Raw genomic sequence first — 19,117 nt, 5'->3', positions numbered from 1 at the left:
ATCTCCTGCGGGAAGTGTGCATGGGGTGGCGGATGGCACGAATGGCCCGTCTGGAAATTGTGGGCTCCTGGGCTTCAGCCTGTGTAAGCCCTTGCATTAATGCACCCCTGCTGGTCAATTATTGTAGGAAATGTATGTATGTATGTATGTATGTATGTATGTATTTTAGGAAAACCCTGCCTCTAGATGGCACATAAAAGTCATTAGCTTAGCAACATGCTAACATCAGACCTTTAGAATCAACAGTAAGTGTTAGTCCAGTCTCTTGTGCATTTCACGTGAAGAGCACTATTTGTTTGGCATGTGAGAGTGACCATTAATGGTGTTGTCGTCCATAAAGAGTGTTTCAAATCGTTCTCTTATGAAGCTCCATTTCTCTGTGGCAAGTGTGTGCTCTTACCACTTATGCACTCTGTACCGTAGTGCAATGCGTATCTTGATGTAGCATTCATCCCTGTGTTTGTGTATGTTCTGAGCAGATCCTGTGCTTGATGCTGGAATACAACATCATAGAGAACAAGGACACACAGCTACAGATCATCTCTACTCTGGAGAGCACCCAGGTGGGCTTGCGCATGTACGAGCAGCTGTGCGACAGACAGAGGGAGCTTAAAGAACTGGTGAGTGCACAAACCAGTTTCACAAATCAACACCTGAGACTTTTTTATTGCAATGCCCAGACTTGGCTAATACGATTGCCAGTCATTTCGCACAGTCATAGCTGTGTCGTCAGAGTGCAAGCTCTGCCTGTTGGTTTAACGCAGTGCCCCAACTGTCACAGAAACACACAAGTGACCCATTTACAGCCTTCCTATGTAGACAGCGCTGAATGCACTCTCAAGTGCCACCTGGTGTTTGAACAGCTCTGCCTTTCTGTCTCTCACTCTCTCTAGCAAAGAAAAGGAGGACCAACTCGACTCACTCTGCCCTCAAAATCTACGGTGAGTGTGTGTTTGTGCAAAGAATTACTATCTATCTATGTGCTCCATAGTCTTCCTCCCCCTAAGCATTCTGCTCTAAGAGAATGTTTTATTGCGTATTTAATTTGGGGAGTCAGGTCCACGTATTTTTCTCATATTACCTCAGCTAGCAACTTTTGAATAAGTAAGGGATAATTGAGAGCCAACCAGTCATTATTGCAAAATAAACCCAGACAGGATGATCAGGACTTGTCACCCTGAAGAGGTTTATTTTTCAACAATAACTTGCTGACTGTACATTATCCTGCCCATTACACAGCTACTTGCTTAATAAAAAAATAAATGGACATGAAATGTTAATTTGAGTTGTAATTATTTTACTAAGCATAAAAAAGGGACTGCAGAGTGATTAGAGAGACATGTAACTAGCACAGCTATGTAGGAAATCAGTTGCCTGTGACAACAGTCAAGCAGTCAATATACAAAAATATTTGACTGCAGAATGCAATGACTGACCAATAAGAATGAAGGTTTCCAGCAGCCCATGCAATAAGCTTCATGACTGCATCTTGGAGAGTGAAATGTACCACAAGCCTTTTCCATCAACACTTGTATTTTTCTTTCTAGGATGCTGACCTGGCTCGTCTGCTGAGCTCAGGATCCTTCGGCAACCTAGAGAACCTCAGCTTGGCGTTCACCAACGTCACCAGTGCCTGCGCCGAACAGCTCATCAAGCTGCCATCCCTCAAACAGCTCAACCTGTGGTCCACCCAGGTCTCAACTCTCTCTCTCTCTCTCTCTCTCTCTCTCTCTCTCTCTCTCTCTCTCTCTCTCTCTCCTTATGCCTATTCCACAGTACCCATAGTTCTAAAAATCTCTACTGTTTTGCAGCTTATAGCAAGTGTGTCTCTGAACAAGTAGCTATTCGAGTTTAAAAGCAGTTGACACCATCCTAGTACTACAGTATATCGCAATATGCTACCTCACGAACAATGCTTTTTTTGTGAATTTACACTGAAAAAAACAACAATGATTTGTTGGCTCAACAACCATAATGTGTAAAAATAAATAGCTTCTACTCAGAAATGTACATATTTATAAAAATTTTAACTTTCTTTAATTTTCATGAATGTGTACAACACAAAATATACATTTTAAGGTGAACTTAGAGAGTTATTAGTAAATAAATAATCAGTTCCTTGAATTTCTTTAGCTTACAAATCCAAAAAATTAAGATTTTAAGTACTGCTTACTCAAATAATCAAGTACAGACCTGAGGTTGTGGGGAATACCCATAAGCTGTAGTGCTTGAATAATTTAAGCATGTTTGTTTGGTCAAAATAATTTATGCTGGCATTTAATTAGTTGTTAAAAAGAATTCATAGAGATTTTAGCTATTTTTAGTATTATTGTTGTTGTTTTACTGTAAATAGCTGTTTTGTGTGGTCACCATTAGGGTGGTTAGTTGTCAACTCTGATCCAGTTCAGTCTATGCCATTTTTCCTTGTGCATGTAAATGTGCATTGCTGAAGTGCAGTTATATGTGTACTTCTTTGGGGAATCAAGTTTAGTGCTTGACCTCAGTTATTATTTTCTTTAGAGCCAAGTAGATTAAGTAGAAACAGTGACAAATGTTAATTTGAAACAACTTGCTATTAGTTGCAAAATCTTATTCGTGTGACAGACATTTTTAAGTAAATAAATTTGAATGAACTGACGCGTTTGTATATATCTAACAAAGGTTTTGTAGTTTTGCTGACATAAAATGACCATAAGTTGAATTTACTTAAAAAGCCTGATGCAAATATACTACTTGTATTTTAAGTAAATCAAACACATCTTTTTTTTTTTTTTTTCAGTGTAGGCACCTCTACATGTATTTGATGTTCTTGCTACAAAATTTAGGCACTTTTAGATGTAATGGTCTTGTTCTTAAATTGAGGCACCAGTACACTTATTAAATGTTCTGCTCAATTTATCTCTCTCTCTTTTTATTATTATTGACTTCGTTATCTCTTTTCTCAGTTTGGAGACGCTGGACTGCGCTTGCTGTCGGAGCACCTGGCCTGTCTGCAGGTTCTGAACTTGTGTGAGACTCCAGTCACGGATGCAGGCCTGCTCTCCCTCAGCTGTAAGAGCACAATAAACATTTGTCCTACTCTAATCTGAGTTATGCAGGGCTGTTTACACCCTAGAAATTGTGGGAGACACCCCCAATATTCAGATTAGTGGCTGACCAATATAGGTTTTTAAATTTAAAACTTAAACTTTTACATCAGCCCCTCCATCCAAATCTTATATATTGTTTACATCCAGGCAGTTTATCACTATTTAGCTTGAGACAGACCAACTGAAAATGAATAGGAGAAATTTGAATGCCCAATATGGCGGGTGTAGAAAAGGAAGTCCCACCTTACAGGTAAAATAGCCTATCACCTTGTAGATACAGACATCACCTGTCAGTTAACATGAGAATGCGAATGCGAATGTGAATGCGCATTAGCTGATGCAGCCCGAAAAATATAATTTTTTTTGTTTGTGATCTGAGCTAAAAAAGCTCAGATTTTACTGATGATTTCAGATATGTTCTTTGGTTGTAATCTTGTCCAACCGGATATGTCGGTCTTTCCCCATTCAAGTAGAGAGCTGTACTTTTCTGCAGCTTACATCCATAGAAAATAACTGCCCAGGAGCGCTTCAAAGATGGCCACCAATTGGACTGACTTGCCTGGAAAGCGACTTTGATTTTATTTATTCTGACCTGTTAAAAAGCATTGCCCAATAGCATTCCTAAAAATTGCATACAGTTTTGTTAATTATCTTGAACTAAGAAGTCCTTAATAATTGTGAATTTTAATTTTATAGAGAACTCTGTGCACACCCTAGGTATATGTTGGACAAATTTATTTCAAATATTATTTTTTACAATTAACTTTTCTTTTTTTTTATGCAGCTATGAAAAGCCTGTGTAGCCTGAATATGAACAGTACTAAACTCACCGCAGACACCTATGAGGACCTGAAGGTAAGAGGGTGTGACTCAAGCAGACCCTCAGACTGTGTAATGTTGAAACATAACTCTTGTCTTTCTCAGTCTTTGCGTACTGTAGTTTCTAGTAAACAAAGTTTAAGAGCAGTATAAATGAGGTTTTTACTGTCTTTATGCACAACGTGTTACTGAATCAACATCATTCCTAATGTCTTCTAATATCCTAATGATATCTAAATGTCTTTTTCACCCCACCCACAGGCTAAACTACCCAACCTGAAGGAAGTGGACGTTCGCTACACAGAGGCATGGTGAACTTGTTCAACATCATAATTCTAGCGGAGATTTCTAAACGCAGAAAATCGCAGACCCATCATCAGAACACAGCATAATCACAAACATGGAGAAACGAGGACTGCATTTATAGGAACATCATTCAAACACAAGGACCTCACCTCCTCATAATATCAGAAACGTGTGTCATCCAAATATAAAGTCGCTCTTGTAGTGGCATCAAATGCAAGAATATGTCTTGTGTGACATCATCAGCACAGGAGCCTTGTTTCTAATGACATAATGAAGGGGACTTTTTCGTTTTCAACTGTTTGTTTGTTCTTGCCTTTAATCTCGGACCCCTCGAAGGAACAGTCTCCCTTGTTATTACCTGTGTGTCAGTCGTATCTGGCTTTCCTTAAATCAATGTCCCTTAAAAGGAAGGAAGGATTTCATCCCTTTGTCCTTTTTTCCCAGAAGTCAACTTTGGTTTGTCCTTCTCCTTGAACTATCTGGAGCCATTTCCCCTGTGGTACCAGCGTCTGGTGAAGGCCTGAATATTCAGAGCCACATTCCAGTACAGTTTTGAGATCACCTCCTGTGTGGAAAGCCAAGATTTCTTGTCCTTGTTACGTGTTCTTGGTCCTTTCAGTTCAGTCATTTTGCTTCCTCACAGAAATTTCTGGTGTAAATGTTTCTAAAAATGCTCACTTGACCCATTCATCTCTATTTCTGTCACTCTGAAAATAATTTTTAACAACTTAAATCTTGAAGCATATTTTCCATACACTGCTTTCATATGTGTTTGTAAAGGAAAAAAAAAAACTCTCCCCTTTTGACATTTTTAAAGCAGACATTTCAGGGGTTTGCTCTACAGCAAAACAGAAAAACTAATATTTGTGTTTGTCTTTTTCTTTTTTTCTCTTTTTTTTTTTTTTTCAGCCACATTGTACAGTGTAATTTTGATTTTACACCCATATTTAAGAGCACGGTTGTTCAGGAAGTAGTCTGGGACTACTTTGTATTTATGAGCCCCATTTATTCGGTTTCTCTGGTCTTTTGTTTTTTTTTTTTCTTCTTCTTCTTTATCAAGTACTTTTGTCAAACAAACTAAACCAAAATGGTGCCTAAAAACATTTTCTGTAAGATTGCATCACCTAGCAACTCTGAGGAAAGTCAGCATAGTTGTACATAGATATACATTTTGACTTTTAAACCGATGAATAGGCTTTAATATTCTCTGTAAACTTGCTGTGGTTGCCTCTAGTTGTCAATAGGAGCCAACCATGAGTGTCCTGCCATAACAGTTAAGAAAATGTTCCGTATATTTATATAAAATTAACTATCAAGCCAAGATTTCTGCTATGTTCTTTATGGCTTATGCAGTTTAACATTTTTTTATATTTTGTTTTCTCGCTTTTGTGATAATGTCTCTCCGAAAACATATAGTTTTTCATCGCTTAAATAAGTTACAGTCAGTGTCTTGACTAGTAGAGAACTATTACAAAAGAGGCAGATCTTGCAAGTGATGACTTGTAGAAAAAATATCTCATATCTCATGAAAAACAGTGAGAAATAAAACAGTCAATCTAAGTTACAATCATAACTTAAATTAAGTGTTTTTCTTTAGAAATTCTTATTCTGATCCATGTTTACAAAGGAGGGTCTGTTTTGACTCTCATTTAAAACTAGAGAAAGATGGACTGTGTTCCGAGTTGCTGCCCCGTCCGTGTGGCCAATCTTAAACTAGGTAGTTTTTGATTGGTCCAACTTGTGTGTGCTTTAAATTTCACACAGAAATAGACGTCGTCCAGGGGGAGTTCAGTACTGGGTGCCATAAATGGCATTGGCACCAACTTGCGTTCTGCCATCTTTAGTCTGAACCTTGTGTAGTTGCATACTGTATAATGTACATATGAGTATATAATTTCCCTCCACTCTCTGTTTGATATTTCTGTTTCTCTTTCTCTCATGTTTTTGGGAGACATTTGTTGCCTTCATTTTTTAGATGAGTGCATATGGTCGCCTATTTTGGTTCACTCCCTCCCACAGGCCAAGTGCACTGTCACTGTGTTCAGTGGTTGTTTCTTTTAATTATTTTTATTGTCTGACATTTTGAGAAGGTCAGTCCATTTTTGTTGTCTTTTTTTTTTTTTTTTTTTTGCATGTTTCATCTGCAGATGTTGCATTTTGTAATTTTATCATGGAGATTTAAATATAAAGGGTAAAATCACTAGTTCTAAAACCAGCCCTACACTTAACCTCCTTTAACCACTTACCATGTGGATCAGTACATGTTTCTAAATGTGAGAGATGGACAGAATTCATGCACGTATGTTCTGCATTTGTGAGTGGAATGGAAACTGCCATTTTGTACGCTAGTGAAAGTCATACTTGTTTAATGGTCTTCAGTCGCTGCTTATAACAGCAGACCATTTTTCTCTGTGGGAGAAGGAATTTTGCCTAAAAGATATAAAAATGCAATTTTTTTGTCTTGATTCAAGAACACCGAGACAATGGCGAATCTATTAAAGTGGAAATCGAGTTATTACTTCAGTAACTTGGGAAACTGTTTCCTCCACACCTCTGATTAATTTGTTATTATGGAGTTCACTGTGCTATTTCTGTTTCCAATGTCTTCTTACCTACATATTTTAATGTCTCTTTTTCAGCTTCTTTTTGATTTTCCATTTTTTGAAAGTGCTTTCCGCAATGTCAAATTAAGACTGAGTCTTAATATGATTTGGGTGGGGTTCCAACAGCCCCTGTGGCACAGTCGTGTACATAAAAAGAAAAGACCTACATTTCCCAAGACTCCTGGAGTTTCTTCTGTGTTTATCTGCTCCTATCTACAGCTGGGTTGCTGTTGCTGCTGCTCTATGGCTGATGTAATGAGAACACACCACCTTCAACAGGAAAATAAGCCTAATATGTGAACCAGTTTCAATCAAAATAAACTGTCTGTGAATATGTTTCAAATAGAAAGCTTGCAAAGGTTTTTTATTATTATTATTATTATTACTGGTATTGATATTTTATCTAAACATTCTCCATTTTAATGTTATTTTTAACTGTAATTTTACAGTATAGTAAGAACTACTGTTCCATAACGAATAACAATGACAGTCCCATTTAAAACAAGTAATGGCAGCTACAGTAGCACTAATGGTATTCTGCCAATCTCTTTTACATGAATCCAAACACGTAAGCACATTGTTAGATCATCCATCCTTCCGAATGAATGTAAAATCATCCATCCTGACCAACAATGCCAAGAATGCTGGATCCAGTCTCCCACTAGACCTCTATCTCTGTCAGAAGATAGGATATATCCAAATATTAAGAGTTTTGTCTAATACCTAAATATCAAGAGTTTTGTCTAATACCGAAATATCAAGAGTTTTGTCTGATATCTAAAACCCAGTCAACATCAACAGTTTATGATTTAAAGGAATATTCCGGGTTCAATACAAGTTAAGCTCAATCGACAGCATTTGTGGCATAATGTTGATTACCACAACAAATTATTTTGACTCATCGCTCTGTTTCTTTAAAAAAAAAAAAAAAAGCAAAAATGTAGGTTACAGTGAGGCACTTGCAGTGGAAGTGAATGGGGCCAATTTTTGGAGGGTTTAAAGACAGAAATGTGAAGCTTATGATTTTATAAAAGCAATTCTTCTGTTAAAACTTGTGTTTTATTTAAGCTGTAAAAAAACTTAAATTGTCATTTTAGGGTTTGTTGGCATTACATCGTAATGGCAACAAAGTTATAAAATTGGCTCCAACTTTTCGCAGAAAAGGTTAGTAAGTGATTTTATCACACTAAAATCATGTTTACATGCATATTGTTTGTCTTTTGAAAAAGTGAGTATTTTTACGTTTAATTGACCCCATTTACTTCCATTGTAATTGCCTCTCTCAGTCAATATGTATTTTTGTGCTAATCAATATTATGCCACAAAAGATGTCGATTGAGCTTGTATTGAACCCGGAACATTCCTTTAACTCTTCTACCAGCCCAAGAGCTAGGCAGAGTCAGCAAGGTAATATGGCAGAAGGCAGGAGGAAAAAGTGATGGTAAAAATGAGTTTATTGAATAATCTTAGTTGCATCTCTCAATGCTCAGTCTGTCTTTGTCTGACCAACACAAGTTTAACAACTGTTATCATGCCAAGTAAAGACAATGGAAAATTACTGCTTCATAACATCGTACTGTAACGTTAAAGACCTTGAAATGGAGATAAATATTTATCTCCAAATTCTGAAGACAATACAGCACACAACATAAGATTAAACAGAAATAATAATGCATAGCAAGAGCAAGGAACAATGTAAAAAGGAAAATAACTTCATATATAAAATGTATATAAATACATGAGTAAATATATAAAGAACTAAAGAAACAAATGAAGTACAACACAGATGTATGTTTGCTTTCATAAAGCCTTACACACTCAGGTTGCCTTTAAAATCTCAAGTTAGATCATTAGATCCAACAACACTGAAAAATACACACAAATATATGGGAAAATATAAAATAACAGCTAATTAAGATCTTATTCTGTTCATCCTGATTGCTGCTCTGTAGTACCTCCCCCAAAAATGTTATTAATGCTTACTAGTAAGTCTACCAGTTTACATCAATTCCTTGGTGGTCTGGGGGCAGGGGGAAAAAAGTGCCAAACGTCTCCTTCACCCAAAGGAAATAAACCACATGCTTCTTTTCACCACATGGGCATTGTCAAGCCTGTTAATTTCTCTTGGGTAAGACTTGCTGTTGACTTCAATCCTTTAGAGAAAACAAATGGACCCATATTACATCTCTTTTCAGGAGACATGTTATTGCTCAATGGAATGTCAAAGACAAAAGGCTAATGCTGGGCAATTTTATATTTATGCTTTTATTTTCGTTCCTGTGCTGGTGTTTAATCATCCACTATCAGCCTGATCTCATGAACATTACATGATCGTAGCAGCATTTGTGCAAAACGAAATTACTTCATTACACGTTTGGCTGCTGTTTCCAAGTGAAATGTCCAGCGGAGGGCGCCAAAAGCGAGTAATCAGACGAGGTTTTTAATGTGAAAATTAGATGATTTTAATGAGTAACACTTTAACCTAAACCTAACCAATAGTGTTCTAAAAGCAAATGAGAGGTAAACAAAACATTAATACCTTAACCAACGCCTAAACCTAACCGATAGTGTGGAAAAAGCAAATGCGACATGAAAAGCACATACTCCGAAGCAACCACGTCATCTCATGTTACTTCTATTTCACTTTTGTCTCACGTACCAGTTTGTGTTTGGCTGGGCTTGAACCACGGTCTGTTGTTAGAAGTCCAACACTCTCAGGTGAGCTACCGCAGAAGCTAATCATATTGGAATAAGTGTGTAAATGTTGGTGGGTCTGTAATACAAGTGTCAAAATGTGTCATTGTTAAAATGATGCGTTATAGTAAAAGTGTTTCGATATCATAGCATCAACATAGTTATCAACAGTGTGTGTGAGTAATAGTGTGAAAAATAAGTGTTAATTAAGTCTTGTCACCCTTTATAGTCGGGATTTGTGTGAAAGTGAATAAAACGCACAGTTGTTGTAGCGCCTCTCGATTTTACCAGGAAACTGCTGTGAAACGTGGAAAGTAACCATTTGCTAAAAATTAGTTTTAATAACGTTCATTCTACTAGACTAGGTTGTCCACTTTCTTTGCATGGACAAAAGTGTCTTGAACATTTTTCAAAATATATCCTTTTGTCTTCAACAAATGAAAGTAAATACAGGTTTGTATAGGTGTGGAATGAGTGCAAGTAAATGATAACATAAATTAAAATTTTGGGTTAACTATCTGTTTAACTAATATATTGACACAGTTATGATAAAGAGTTCTGATGGTCTAAAATAGAGATGTCAGTCTGTGTGTTCCTCACCTCCACCTTCAGGACTGTAAATCTATATGCACCAGAAGAGATGCAAGCTCCAGGTTCTCACTAAACTTGTTCTTCAGAGGGACAGACCGATACCCTAATAAAAATAGTATAGGGCCAAAACAGGATTCAGCTCAGAGACCTTTCTGAATTAATCTAAATGGATGAAATTATCACCTTTTTTCAGAGACTTGCAGAATTATTCCTTTGCTTGGCAAGGTTTTTCTGTCTACAACTAATTCTAAATGTTGGAGCTTCACAGTACAACACCATTAGATTGTTATATCCACAACATATTTGTAAGTGAGTTATGAAGAAAGATAAACAAACTAATGCTCCTTTAGTTAATTTAGCAGCCTAAAATGAAATGTTTCAGATGCCTAAACATAAAATCTGAGAAATTACAGGAAATATTTAAAAAGCACATTAAATATTTGGGAACCATTATGGCTAAAATATTTTGGATAGACTTACCTGACCGAATACCTCTAAAAGGAAAAGTTGCCTGGGCAAGAAATATAGCGTCAGAGAACATATCCTCCTCACTAACCACAAAGCGCAGGAAGGAAAGGTCTGGCTCAAACACCTCAAAATATTTTGGTGGATTATTTGGGCCCAGCCACACTGGATGCATTCCATTACACTCTGTGAGGAAATCATTTAAAAGTCACTTAAAGAAAAAGTTCATCTAAAAATTGTCACAAAAGTGGAACACAAAAGTAGAAATTTCCAAAGAACCTTTATGCACCTCTTGGACAGTGCATAGTGACCAAGACTGTGATACTCCAAAAAACAAAAATGGTAAATGGTCTGCACTTATATAGTGCTTTTTTAACCTTAGCAGTTCCAGAGCACTTTGTTTCCATAGACTGATTCACACACACACACACACACACACGATGGCAGAGCTGCCATGCAAGGTGCTAGCCTGCCATTGGGAGCAACTTGGGGTTCAGTGTCTTGCCCAAGGACACTTCAGCATGTGGGCCAGGAATTGAACCACCAACCCTGTGATTAGTAACCAACCTGCTCTACCACCTGAGCCACAGCCAAACCAAGAAATGAAAGTTATGATAATCTAAATCTCTGAAGACACACAGAAGCTAAATTAATTCTTATCTGATAATCTTGCCCTCTCCTGAAGCTCATATCTAACCTGTGTTTGCATCCGGAATTCAAATGTTTTTAATGACATTGACATTTTTTAATCTGGACATGGGTTAGACATATTTTTTGACTAAAAATTTGGTCTGTTCCTCACACAAAGCTGTTTTATGACTTCAGTAATCTACAGTTAATCCAGGATGGACTTCAAAGACATTATTTTACACCGTGATGGGCAGTAATTTTGCTACAAATAGTGAAGCTATTATCTTAATTACATTTCTGAGTAGCAAGGTGGTAGCTTCACTCATTTTTAAATTGAGTAGCTTTTCAATAGCGAATCTATATTTTTTGACAAGGTAGTGGCGTAGCGTTGAGAAAAGCTACACCACTACATCATGCCTTGTAGCCTACCAGGTGTTTACTATCACCAGTTTTGAATCAAAACTATAAATGTCTGATCACAAATTAATCTCTCTTCTGAGTCGGTTCTTTAAAAATAGAATTGGTCACACATGATAGGAATGAATGGGTTTGCGATTCAATCTGAATGACTGAAAGTTTGCGCACGCGCTGCTGAATCATTTGTGCACGCTCTCACTTGCAAATAAGCACACAGAGTATTTTACAACATGGAAAATAAAGATAATGCTGGTTGCAGTGGATCTACAATCAATGGAAATGAAACCTGCAAGTGCGTCCTATCGTTTGCCAGTGACAAAGAAGGTCTTTATAACGTTTGCAGCTTGTAAATTACATCTGCAGGTAAATACATTTTCCAACCAAAAGAGTATCAAAACACGTATTAGCCTACACAAAAACACATAAAAAAGTACCATGGCATTACCATGAAATTATGTTTACATGGGTATGGGTTTGTAGAGGTAGTATTATATATATAAAAAATAAAATGTAAAAATAGTGACTTTAAATGTTGAACACGTGGGTTCGTATAAGTAGCATGTCTAAATATGAATTTATATGTTTTTTGTTTGTTTTTTTACATGCACATACCAGTACATATTGCACCATACTCTATACTTGTATACTGTATTGCACTAAACTGTTATATACTGTACCAAGGCTTTGATAAACATCATGTGAATACGTCTTTTAGGTGCTTTGTCTATGACGGTATGCTCCGTATGTCTGCGGTTGAAAAAATATGAAGTAGCTTAAATGTAGCAAGCTACTTTTGCCGTGTAGCTTGTAGTGTAGCTTGCTAAATTCTCTGAGGTGTAGCTTTTAGCTTAGATTAACAAATCTTTCTGTTGAGTAGTTTGTAGCTTAATTTGTTAAATTTTTTGAGTAGCTTGCACAACACTGATCTTACAGTTCTTACAAAATCTTTGTTTAATCACTGGCCCTTAACACTTACTTAGTTTAATAATTTTAAACCGTGACTTGCACTGCACGTAAATAACTAATATTGGCATTATATTCATGATGTTAGCCAGAGGGGAACTGGCCCCCACAGTGAGCCTGGTTTCTCTCAAGGTTATTTTTCTCCATTAACCAACATTTTATGGAGTTTTGTGTTCCTTGCCACAGTTGCCTTCAGCTTGCTCACAGGGGTTCTAAATACAATTATTATTTAATTATTTAATTTCTATACACAATTTACAATCATATTTAATCAAACTACACAATGATGACTCTAAGACTTTATAGATATTACAGTTTCATTTTCTGTTAATACATGATCTTCTGTAAAGCTGCTTTGAAACGATGTGTGTTGTGAAAAGCGCTATACAAATAAAAATGACTTGACTAGACTTGGAATATATTGCATAAGCCTTATAGACTTATACCTTTGGTGTATATTTGTCCTTTTTGGAGCTCACAATTCCCTGGTCACTTAATGACAATTCAACAACAACAAAAATGTTTGTGTTCCCAAAATTCTCAAATATCAAAGATCTTAACCCCTCTCCCTTACTGAAGACAGTAGTCTTGAAACTGTAGTCATCTGCTTGACCTATACTGTTTGGATATGGCCACAGCTCAACCTGGACAAAAGGACTGACAATGTGGTCCGGATTGGGCAGATGCCTAGCTGCTATCACCTGCAGGAATATCACAAATATAAAGAGGAGAAATACTGATTCTATTCTGTTTACTCATTCTGTTCTGATTTAACATTTCACACAGTCATTATTCTAGAAAAATATAGACTGAATTAACAAGGAATGCATTTTCAAGCAAACAGTGGAGTATTTACTCTGATTCTAATGTTTTGTTTTGATGTCTTCTTCTTGGTTGGATCTCGCATCCACTCTGGTTTAAGTACGTAACCTGTACCTCCATTCAGACTGAAGAGAGCACTGTTTAGCTGAATGAACTTATCTGGGGGGAGAAAGAGAAAGAGAGAGCTCATTGAGGTGCTCGTTAAGGTTTTATCAATATTTAAGTTATTATATCTAAAAATCTCCACTTTTGACCAGCCCGTAGCCAGTATGTGGCGATATGCACGAAGAATGCAAATCAACAAAAAACAAAAGAACAACAAAGTGAAAGTGAATATTTATATTAAAAAGGCACTTAAATATTGATCTCTTTCTTATCCACACCTATTCACCTATTGCTTTTAAAGACATGGATTTGGAGCTTTAAAGTTCTGGCCACCATTCATTTGCACTGTATGGACCTACAGAGCTGAAATATTCTTCTAAAAATCTTCACTTGTGTTCTGCAGAAGAAAGAAAGTCATACACATCTGGAATTGCATGAGGGTGAGTAAATGATGAGAGAATTTTCATTTTGGGGTGAACTATTCCTTTAATTTGAGACCAGTTTTGAAGGTTAAGAAAGATGTAATGTTCTGGGTTATATACAGCTAAGCTTTGTCGACAGCATCTGTTGCATTCTGTCTATTACCACAAAAATATTTATTAAAAATATGTTGACAGTTCCAGTACAGTTACACACTCCATACTGCCCCTTAGACTTCCATTGCAAGTAGATTTCTGTCAGGCCATTTTAATTTTTAAAGTTCACTGCAGTCTGATTGCCTTGCCCGACTGTAATATAACTCCTTCTACAATCAGAATCAGAATGAGTTTTATTGCCAAGTATGCTTCCATATACAAGGAAATTTTTGTTGGTGACAGAAGCTTCCAGTGCACAAACAATACAACAACAAGACAGGGATAATAAAAAATTAGAATAAAAATAAAGAGCGAATAGAAATATAAGTATATATAGAAGTACACAATAAGACAAAAATATATATATAGTATGTACAAATACAAATCTGTTATATACAGTCAGGGTTGGGAGGGTTACTTTGAAATGTATTCCACTACAGATTACAGAATACATGCTGTAAAATGTCATTTGTAATGTATTTCGTTAGATTACTCAAGGTCAGTAACGTATTCTAAATACTTTGGATTACTTCTTCAGCACTGGTAGATTTTTTCACTTGTTTTGACTATAAAAACTCTGCCAGTACAGTAAGACAAAATACACATGTTAAAAATACATTCTCTGAAAAACCTAAATATCTTATGCAGTGTTGTTTCTGACAATATAATGCAAAGTAATCTCTTCAGTAATCAAAATACTTTTTGAATGTAACTGTATTCTAATTGCCAATGATTTAAATTGTAACTGTAGTGGAATACAGTTACTTATATAAGACTCATAACTGTTCATGAGATGGATAGCCTGAGGGAAAAACTTTCTTGTGCCTGACGATTCTGGTGCTCAGTGCTCTATTGCGTCGGCCATAAGGCAACAGTTCAAAAAGGTAGTGGGCTGGGTGAGTGGGGTCCAGAGTTATTTTACCAGCCCTTTTCCTCACTCTGGAAGTGTACAGTTCTTGAAGGGAGGGCAAGGGGCAACCAATAATCCACTCAGCAGTCCGAACTGTCCTTTGTAGTCTTCTGATGTCTGATTTCATGGCTGAACCAAACCAGACAGTTATTGAAGTGCAGAGGACAGACTCAATGACTGCTGAGTAGAACTGGATTAGCAGTGCCTGTGGCAGGTTGAACTTCCTCAGCTGGCGAAGGAAGTACAACCTCTGCTGGGCCTTTTTCACAATGGAGTCAATGTGGGTCTCCCACTTCAGGTCCTGTGAGATGGCAGTGACCAGGAACCTGATTGACTCCACTGCTGCCACAGTGTAGTTCATAATGGTGTGCGGGGTCAATGTTGGGGTGTTCCTTCTAAAGTCCACTTTCATCTCCACCGTTTTGAGCATGTTCAGCTCCAGGTTGTTTTGACCGCACCAGTGAGCCAGCCGTTCAGCCTCCCTTCTGTATGTTGACTCATTGTCATCTTGGATGAGGCCGATGACAGTAGTGTCGTCTGCAAACTTCAGAAGCTTGACAGAGGGATCCTTGGCGGTGCAGTTGTTGTACAGGAAGAAGAGTAGTGGGGAGAGCACACATCCCTGGGGGGCTGATCGTACATGTGCTGGAGGTGAATCTCCCCAGTCTCACTATCTGCTGCCGGTCTATCAGAAAGCTGGTGATCCACTGACAGATAGACGTAGGAACAGAGAGCTGGGTTAATTTATTCCATATGAGAGCTGGGATGATGGTGTTGAAAGCCGAACTGAAGTCCACAAAATGTATCCTTGCATATGTCCCTGGTCTTTCCAGATGTTGCAGGATATGATGCATTCCCATGTCTGCATCATCCACAGACCTGTTTGCTCTATAAGCAAATTGAAGGGGTCCAGTGATGTCCTACAGGTGGGCCAACATCAGTCTCTCAAATGACTTCATGACCACAGACGTCAGAGTGATGGGACTGTAGTCATTAAGTCCTTTGATCTTGGGTTTCTTTGGGACAGGGATGATAGTGGAGCATTTGAAGCAGCAGGGAACGTCACACTGCTCCAGTGATCTGTTGAAGATCTGTGTGAAGAAGGGGGCCAGCTGGTCAGCACAGGATTTTAGACGGTGGGTGAAACACAATCTGGGCCCTGTGCTTTCCTTGTCTTTTGTTTCCGGAAGACCGGCACACCTTCTCTTCAGAGATCTTAAGTGCAGGTTGAGTAGCAGGGAGGGGGGAGGAGGATAGTTGCTGGAGGTATTGGTGTTTGTGTGAAATGAAGGTCAGAGCAGGTGTGGGGTGTGAGACTGGGCTTTTCAAATCTATAGTAAAACATATTCAAGTCGTCAGCCATTTGTTGGTTCCCTACAGTGTTGGGGGATGTGTCTTGAAGTTAGTAATGTCTTTTAGGCCTCTCCACACTGATGCAGTGTCGTTAGCTGAAAACTTGCTTTTCAGCTTCTCAGAATAGCTTCTTTTAGCCACTTTAATTTCCTTAGTCAGTGTGTTTTTGGCCTGATTGTACAAGATTTTATCCCCGCTTCTGTAAGCATCCTCTTTGGCATGACAAAGCTGTCTGAGTTTTCCTGTAAACCATGGTTTGTCATTGTTGAACATTAAATAAGTCTTAATAGGAATGCACATATCCTCACAGAAACTGATATATGATGTCACATTATCTGTCAGCTCATCCAGATTGGTGTCTGCAACTTCAAAAACACTCCAATCAGTGCAGTCAAAGCAGGCTTGTAGTTCCAGCTCTGCTTCATTGGTCCATCTTTTTACAGTCTTTAAAAGGTTTAGCTGATTTAAGTTTCTGCCTGTAGGTCGGAAGAAGATGAACCAGACAGTGATCAGAGACAGGGACAGAGTGATATGCATCCTTTAATGTTGTGTAGCAGTGGTCCAATATATTTCTGTCCCTGGTGGGCATGTTATGTGCTGTCTAAATTTTGTAGCCTACAGAAACATACCTTTATACCAGACACGAAGAGAACAACAGACAAAAAAAAAAAGTAGTCTGTAAAGTACAGACTTTAATTAAAATTAAAACTCCAAACCATATGAAAATGCCTCACAGTATTGGATTTACAAAACAAAATAATTATTAACATTAGTAATCTAAAAATCAGAAATCCACATCCTTTCCTCTCGATGTTGCGGCAGACATCCGCGTGTGCCAAGCTTCTGATCAGTCACAGAAATCTGCATGTTCTGCAAAATTAAATAAATAACGATCAGATTGATGAACGAACTTAATGCTGCTGATTCGTTTACAGATTTCTTCGATGAATTGACTTCTTGTATGCTATTAAATATATAGGAAAAATTGTTATAAACCCTCACACATCCGTTGTAACAGAACAGGATTTTATGAAGTGGGAAAGAAGTTTTAACGGTGAGGCCGCTGTAATTTTGGTTAGTTTTATGGTGCATTTACACCATCTCGGAATTACTGTAATTACGAGGGGGCAAATTAGATATTCGACCAGAGTCCTTCTAACAAGGGAACCTACAATGTTAACAACAAAATGTATAACGCGGCGGCCCCATAGACATTGAATGGGCAGTACATTGGTGAGGAGACAAAGATGTTTTTTATTGGATATCTATGAATGAGATGCTTCTGTGTGCTAAATAAACTGCTTTTGTGAGGAAACAGCTCATCACTTAAGGAACTGACCGCCTGTCCACTAATCTTCAACATGTTTTATATGAAACAATCCTTTTGGAATTAACTATGTTTGGAGTTTACAATGTGAACATTGCTGTTTTAGAAGAGAAGACATCCAGAATTTTGCGACAGGTTGGTGTTAGTTTACGTCTCTCCCCATTCATTTGTATGGTTTCCGCAAATGGTGACTTACTGTCGTAACTGTGACTTACATTCTATATATATACTTTTTTCATATATATTTTAATTTTTATTGAATAATGTGTATCTATATAGTATCTATATAGTAAAAAAAAAAAAAAAAAAAAACAGCATATTGTATACTGTACAGTGTATGTTATTATTTGTATATTGTTGAGTGTAATTATGTGTATAACAGATGTTTAAATTGAGTTGTGTTAATTTGATGTTTTAAGTTGTGTAATTATGTATAACAGATGTTTAAATTGTGTTGTGTTAATTTGATGTTTTAAGTTGAGTGTAATTATGTATAACAGATGTTTAAATTGTGTTGTGTTAATTTGATGTTTTAAGTCGAGTTTAATTATGTATAACAGATGTTTAAATTGCGTTGTGTTAATTTGATGTTATTGTAAATTGGTATATGTCTCATCACTGTCATGACTGCTATGTTGATCGGAACTGCACCCAAGAATTTCACACACCATTGCACTTGTGTATATGGCTGTGTGACAATAAAGTGATTTGATTTGATTTTGATTTGATTTGTAACATGCTAGTTGACTGTAACATTCTCTCCTATGGTAAAAACGTCTCCGGTTACACATGTAACCTCGGTTCCCTGAGATGAAGGCAACGAGACATTGCTATGGGGCATACTTTCCTCGACGACCTAGTTGAAAACCTTTTACAATAACGCCAATCTTCTGATTGGCAATGGTGTTTGAGCCCTATATAAGCGGCGCTCAATCACCATTACTTCAGATTTTTCTGAATTAGGGACAGAGGGGAGTACTCTTTCCTCAAATATCTGAAGCAGTAATGTGGCCAGCTGTTGCAATGTCTTCTTCCCTTCATCTCAGGGAACCGAGGTTACACGTGTAACCGGAGACATTCCCTTTCGATTCAGTTCACTCTACATTGTTATGGGGAACAGAATTCCATCCCACCACACTACTTGACTTCACACCCCCAGGGGTATAAATACTTAAATACAGATATGTATAAGGAGTCACAGGCCTATATATTAGGGGTGTAATGGTACACAGAAGTCACGGTTCTGTACGTACCTCGGTTTTAGGGTCACGGTTCGATATGAGTTCGGTACAACAGGAAAAAGCAACAAATCCTAAATGCTAGGTTTCTTTTCATTTATTTTGAACAGAGAGTAGTGCAAATTACAGTTTGTTCCAGCTAGCGGCATTTAGTCCCCCCTGAGGTAGTTGGTACAGTACAGCCTCCTTTAGTGTATTAAGCACTAAGCA

At 37.4% G+C, this 19,117-nt stretch overlaps 2 protein-coding genes across 10 annotated transcripts in view; one reads left to right on the top strand and one right to left on the bottom strand.

Annotated features, from left to right (window-relative positions):
* Positions 1-7,166, top strand: part of LOC127417263 (C-Maf-inducing protein-like) — a 53,482-nt gene extending 46,316 nt beyond the window's left edge. Inside the window, exons 16-21 of the mRNA XM_051657152.1 lie at positions 480-620; positions 894-941; positions 1,548-1,694; positions 2,946-3,051; positions 3,874-3,944; positions 4,170-7,166. Of these exons, the coding sequence (XP_051513112.1) occupies positions 480-620; positions 894-941; positions 1,548-1,694; positions 2,946-3,051; positions 3,874-3,944; positions 4,170-4,223 (567 nt within the window). The 3' untranslated portion in view covers positions 4,224-7,166. The remainder of the gene's footprint in view (positions 1-479; positions 621-893; positions 942-1,547; positions 1,695-2,945; positions 3,052-3,873; positions 3,945-4,169) is intronic.
* Positions 7,167-8,253: 1,087 nt separating this feature from the next.
* Positions 8,254-19,117, bottom strand: part of si:ch211-260p9.3 (1-phosphatidylinositol 4,5-bisphosphate phosphodiesterase gamma-2) — a 39,246-nt gene continuing 28,382 nt past the window's right edge. For 6 of the 9 annotated variants that reach the window (XM_051657146.1, XM_051657141.1, XM_051657145.1 and 3 more), the window contains 5 exons: positions 13,434-13,558; positions 13,152-13,278; positions 10,583-10,753; positions 10,112-10,205; positions 8,254-8,970 (listed from right to left, as the gene is read on the bottom strand). In XM_051657146.1, coding sequence (XP_051513106.1) covers positions 10,120-10,205; positions 10,583-10,753; positions 13,152-13,278; positions 13,434-13,558 — 509 coding nt within the window. In that variant the 3' untranslated portion in view covers positions 8,254-8,970; positions 10,112-10,119. Of the gene's footprint in view, positions 8,971-9,476; positions 9,591-10,111; positions 10,206-10,582; positions 10,754-13,151; positions 13,279-13,433; positions 13,559-14,255; positions 17,213-19,117 lie in introns of those variants that run through there. The other 3 variants (XR_007893245.1, XM_051657144.1, XM_051657150.1) reach the window with 3 other exon arrangements.

Source organism: Myxocyprinus asiaticus, chromosome 26 (assembly GCF_019703515.2).
Source record: "Myxocyprinus asiaticus isolate MX2 ecotype Aquarium Trade chromosome 26, UBuf_Myxa_2, whole genome shotgun sequence".
In the NCBI taxonomy this organism is placed as follows: domain Eukaryota; kingdom Metazoa; phylum Chordata; class Actinopteri; order Cypriniformes; family Catostomidae; genus Myxocyprinus; species Myxocyprinus asiaticus.
Note: the sequence above shows the minus strand (reverse complement) of the source record. Positions and strands in the feature narration are given on the sequence as shown.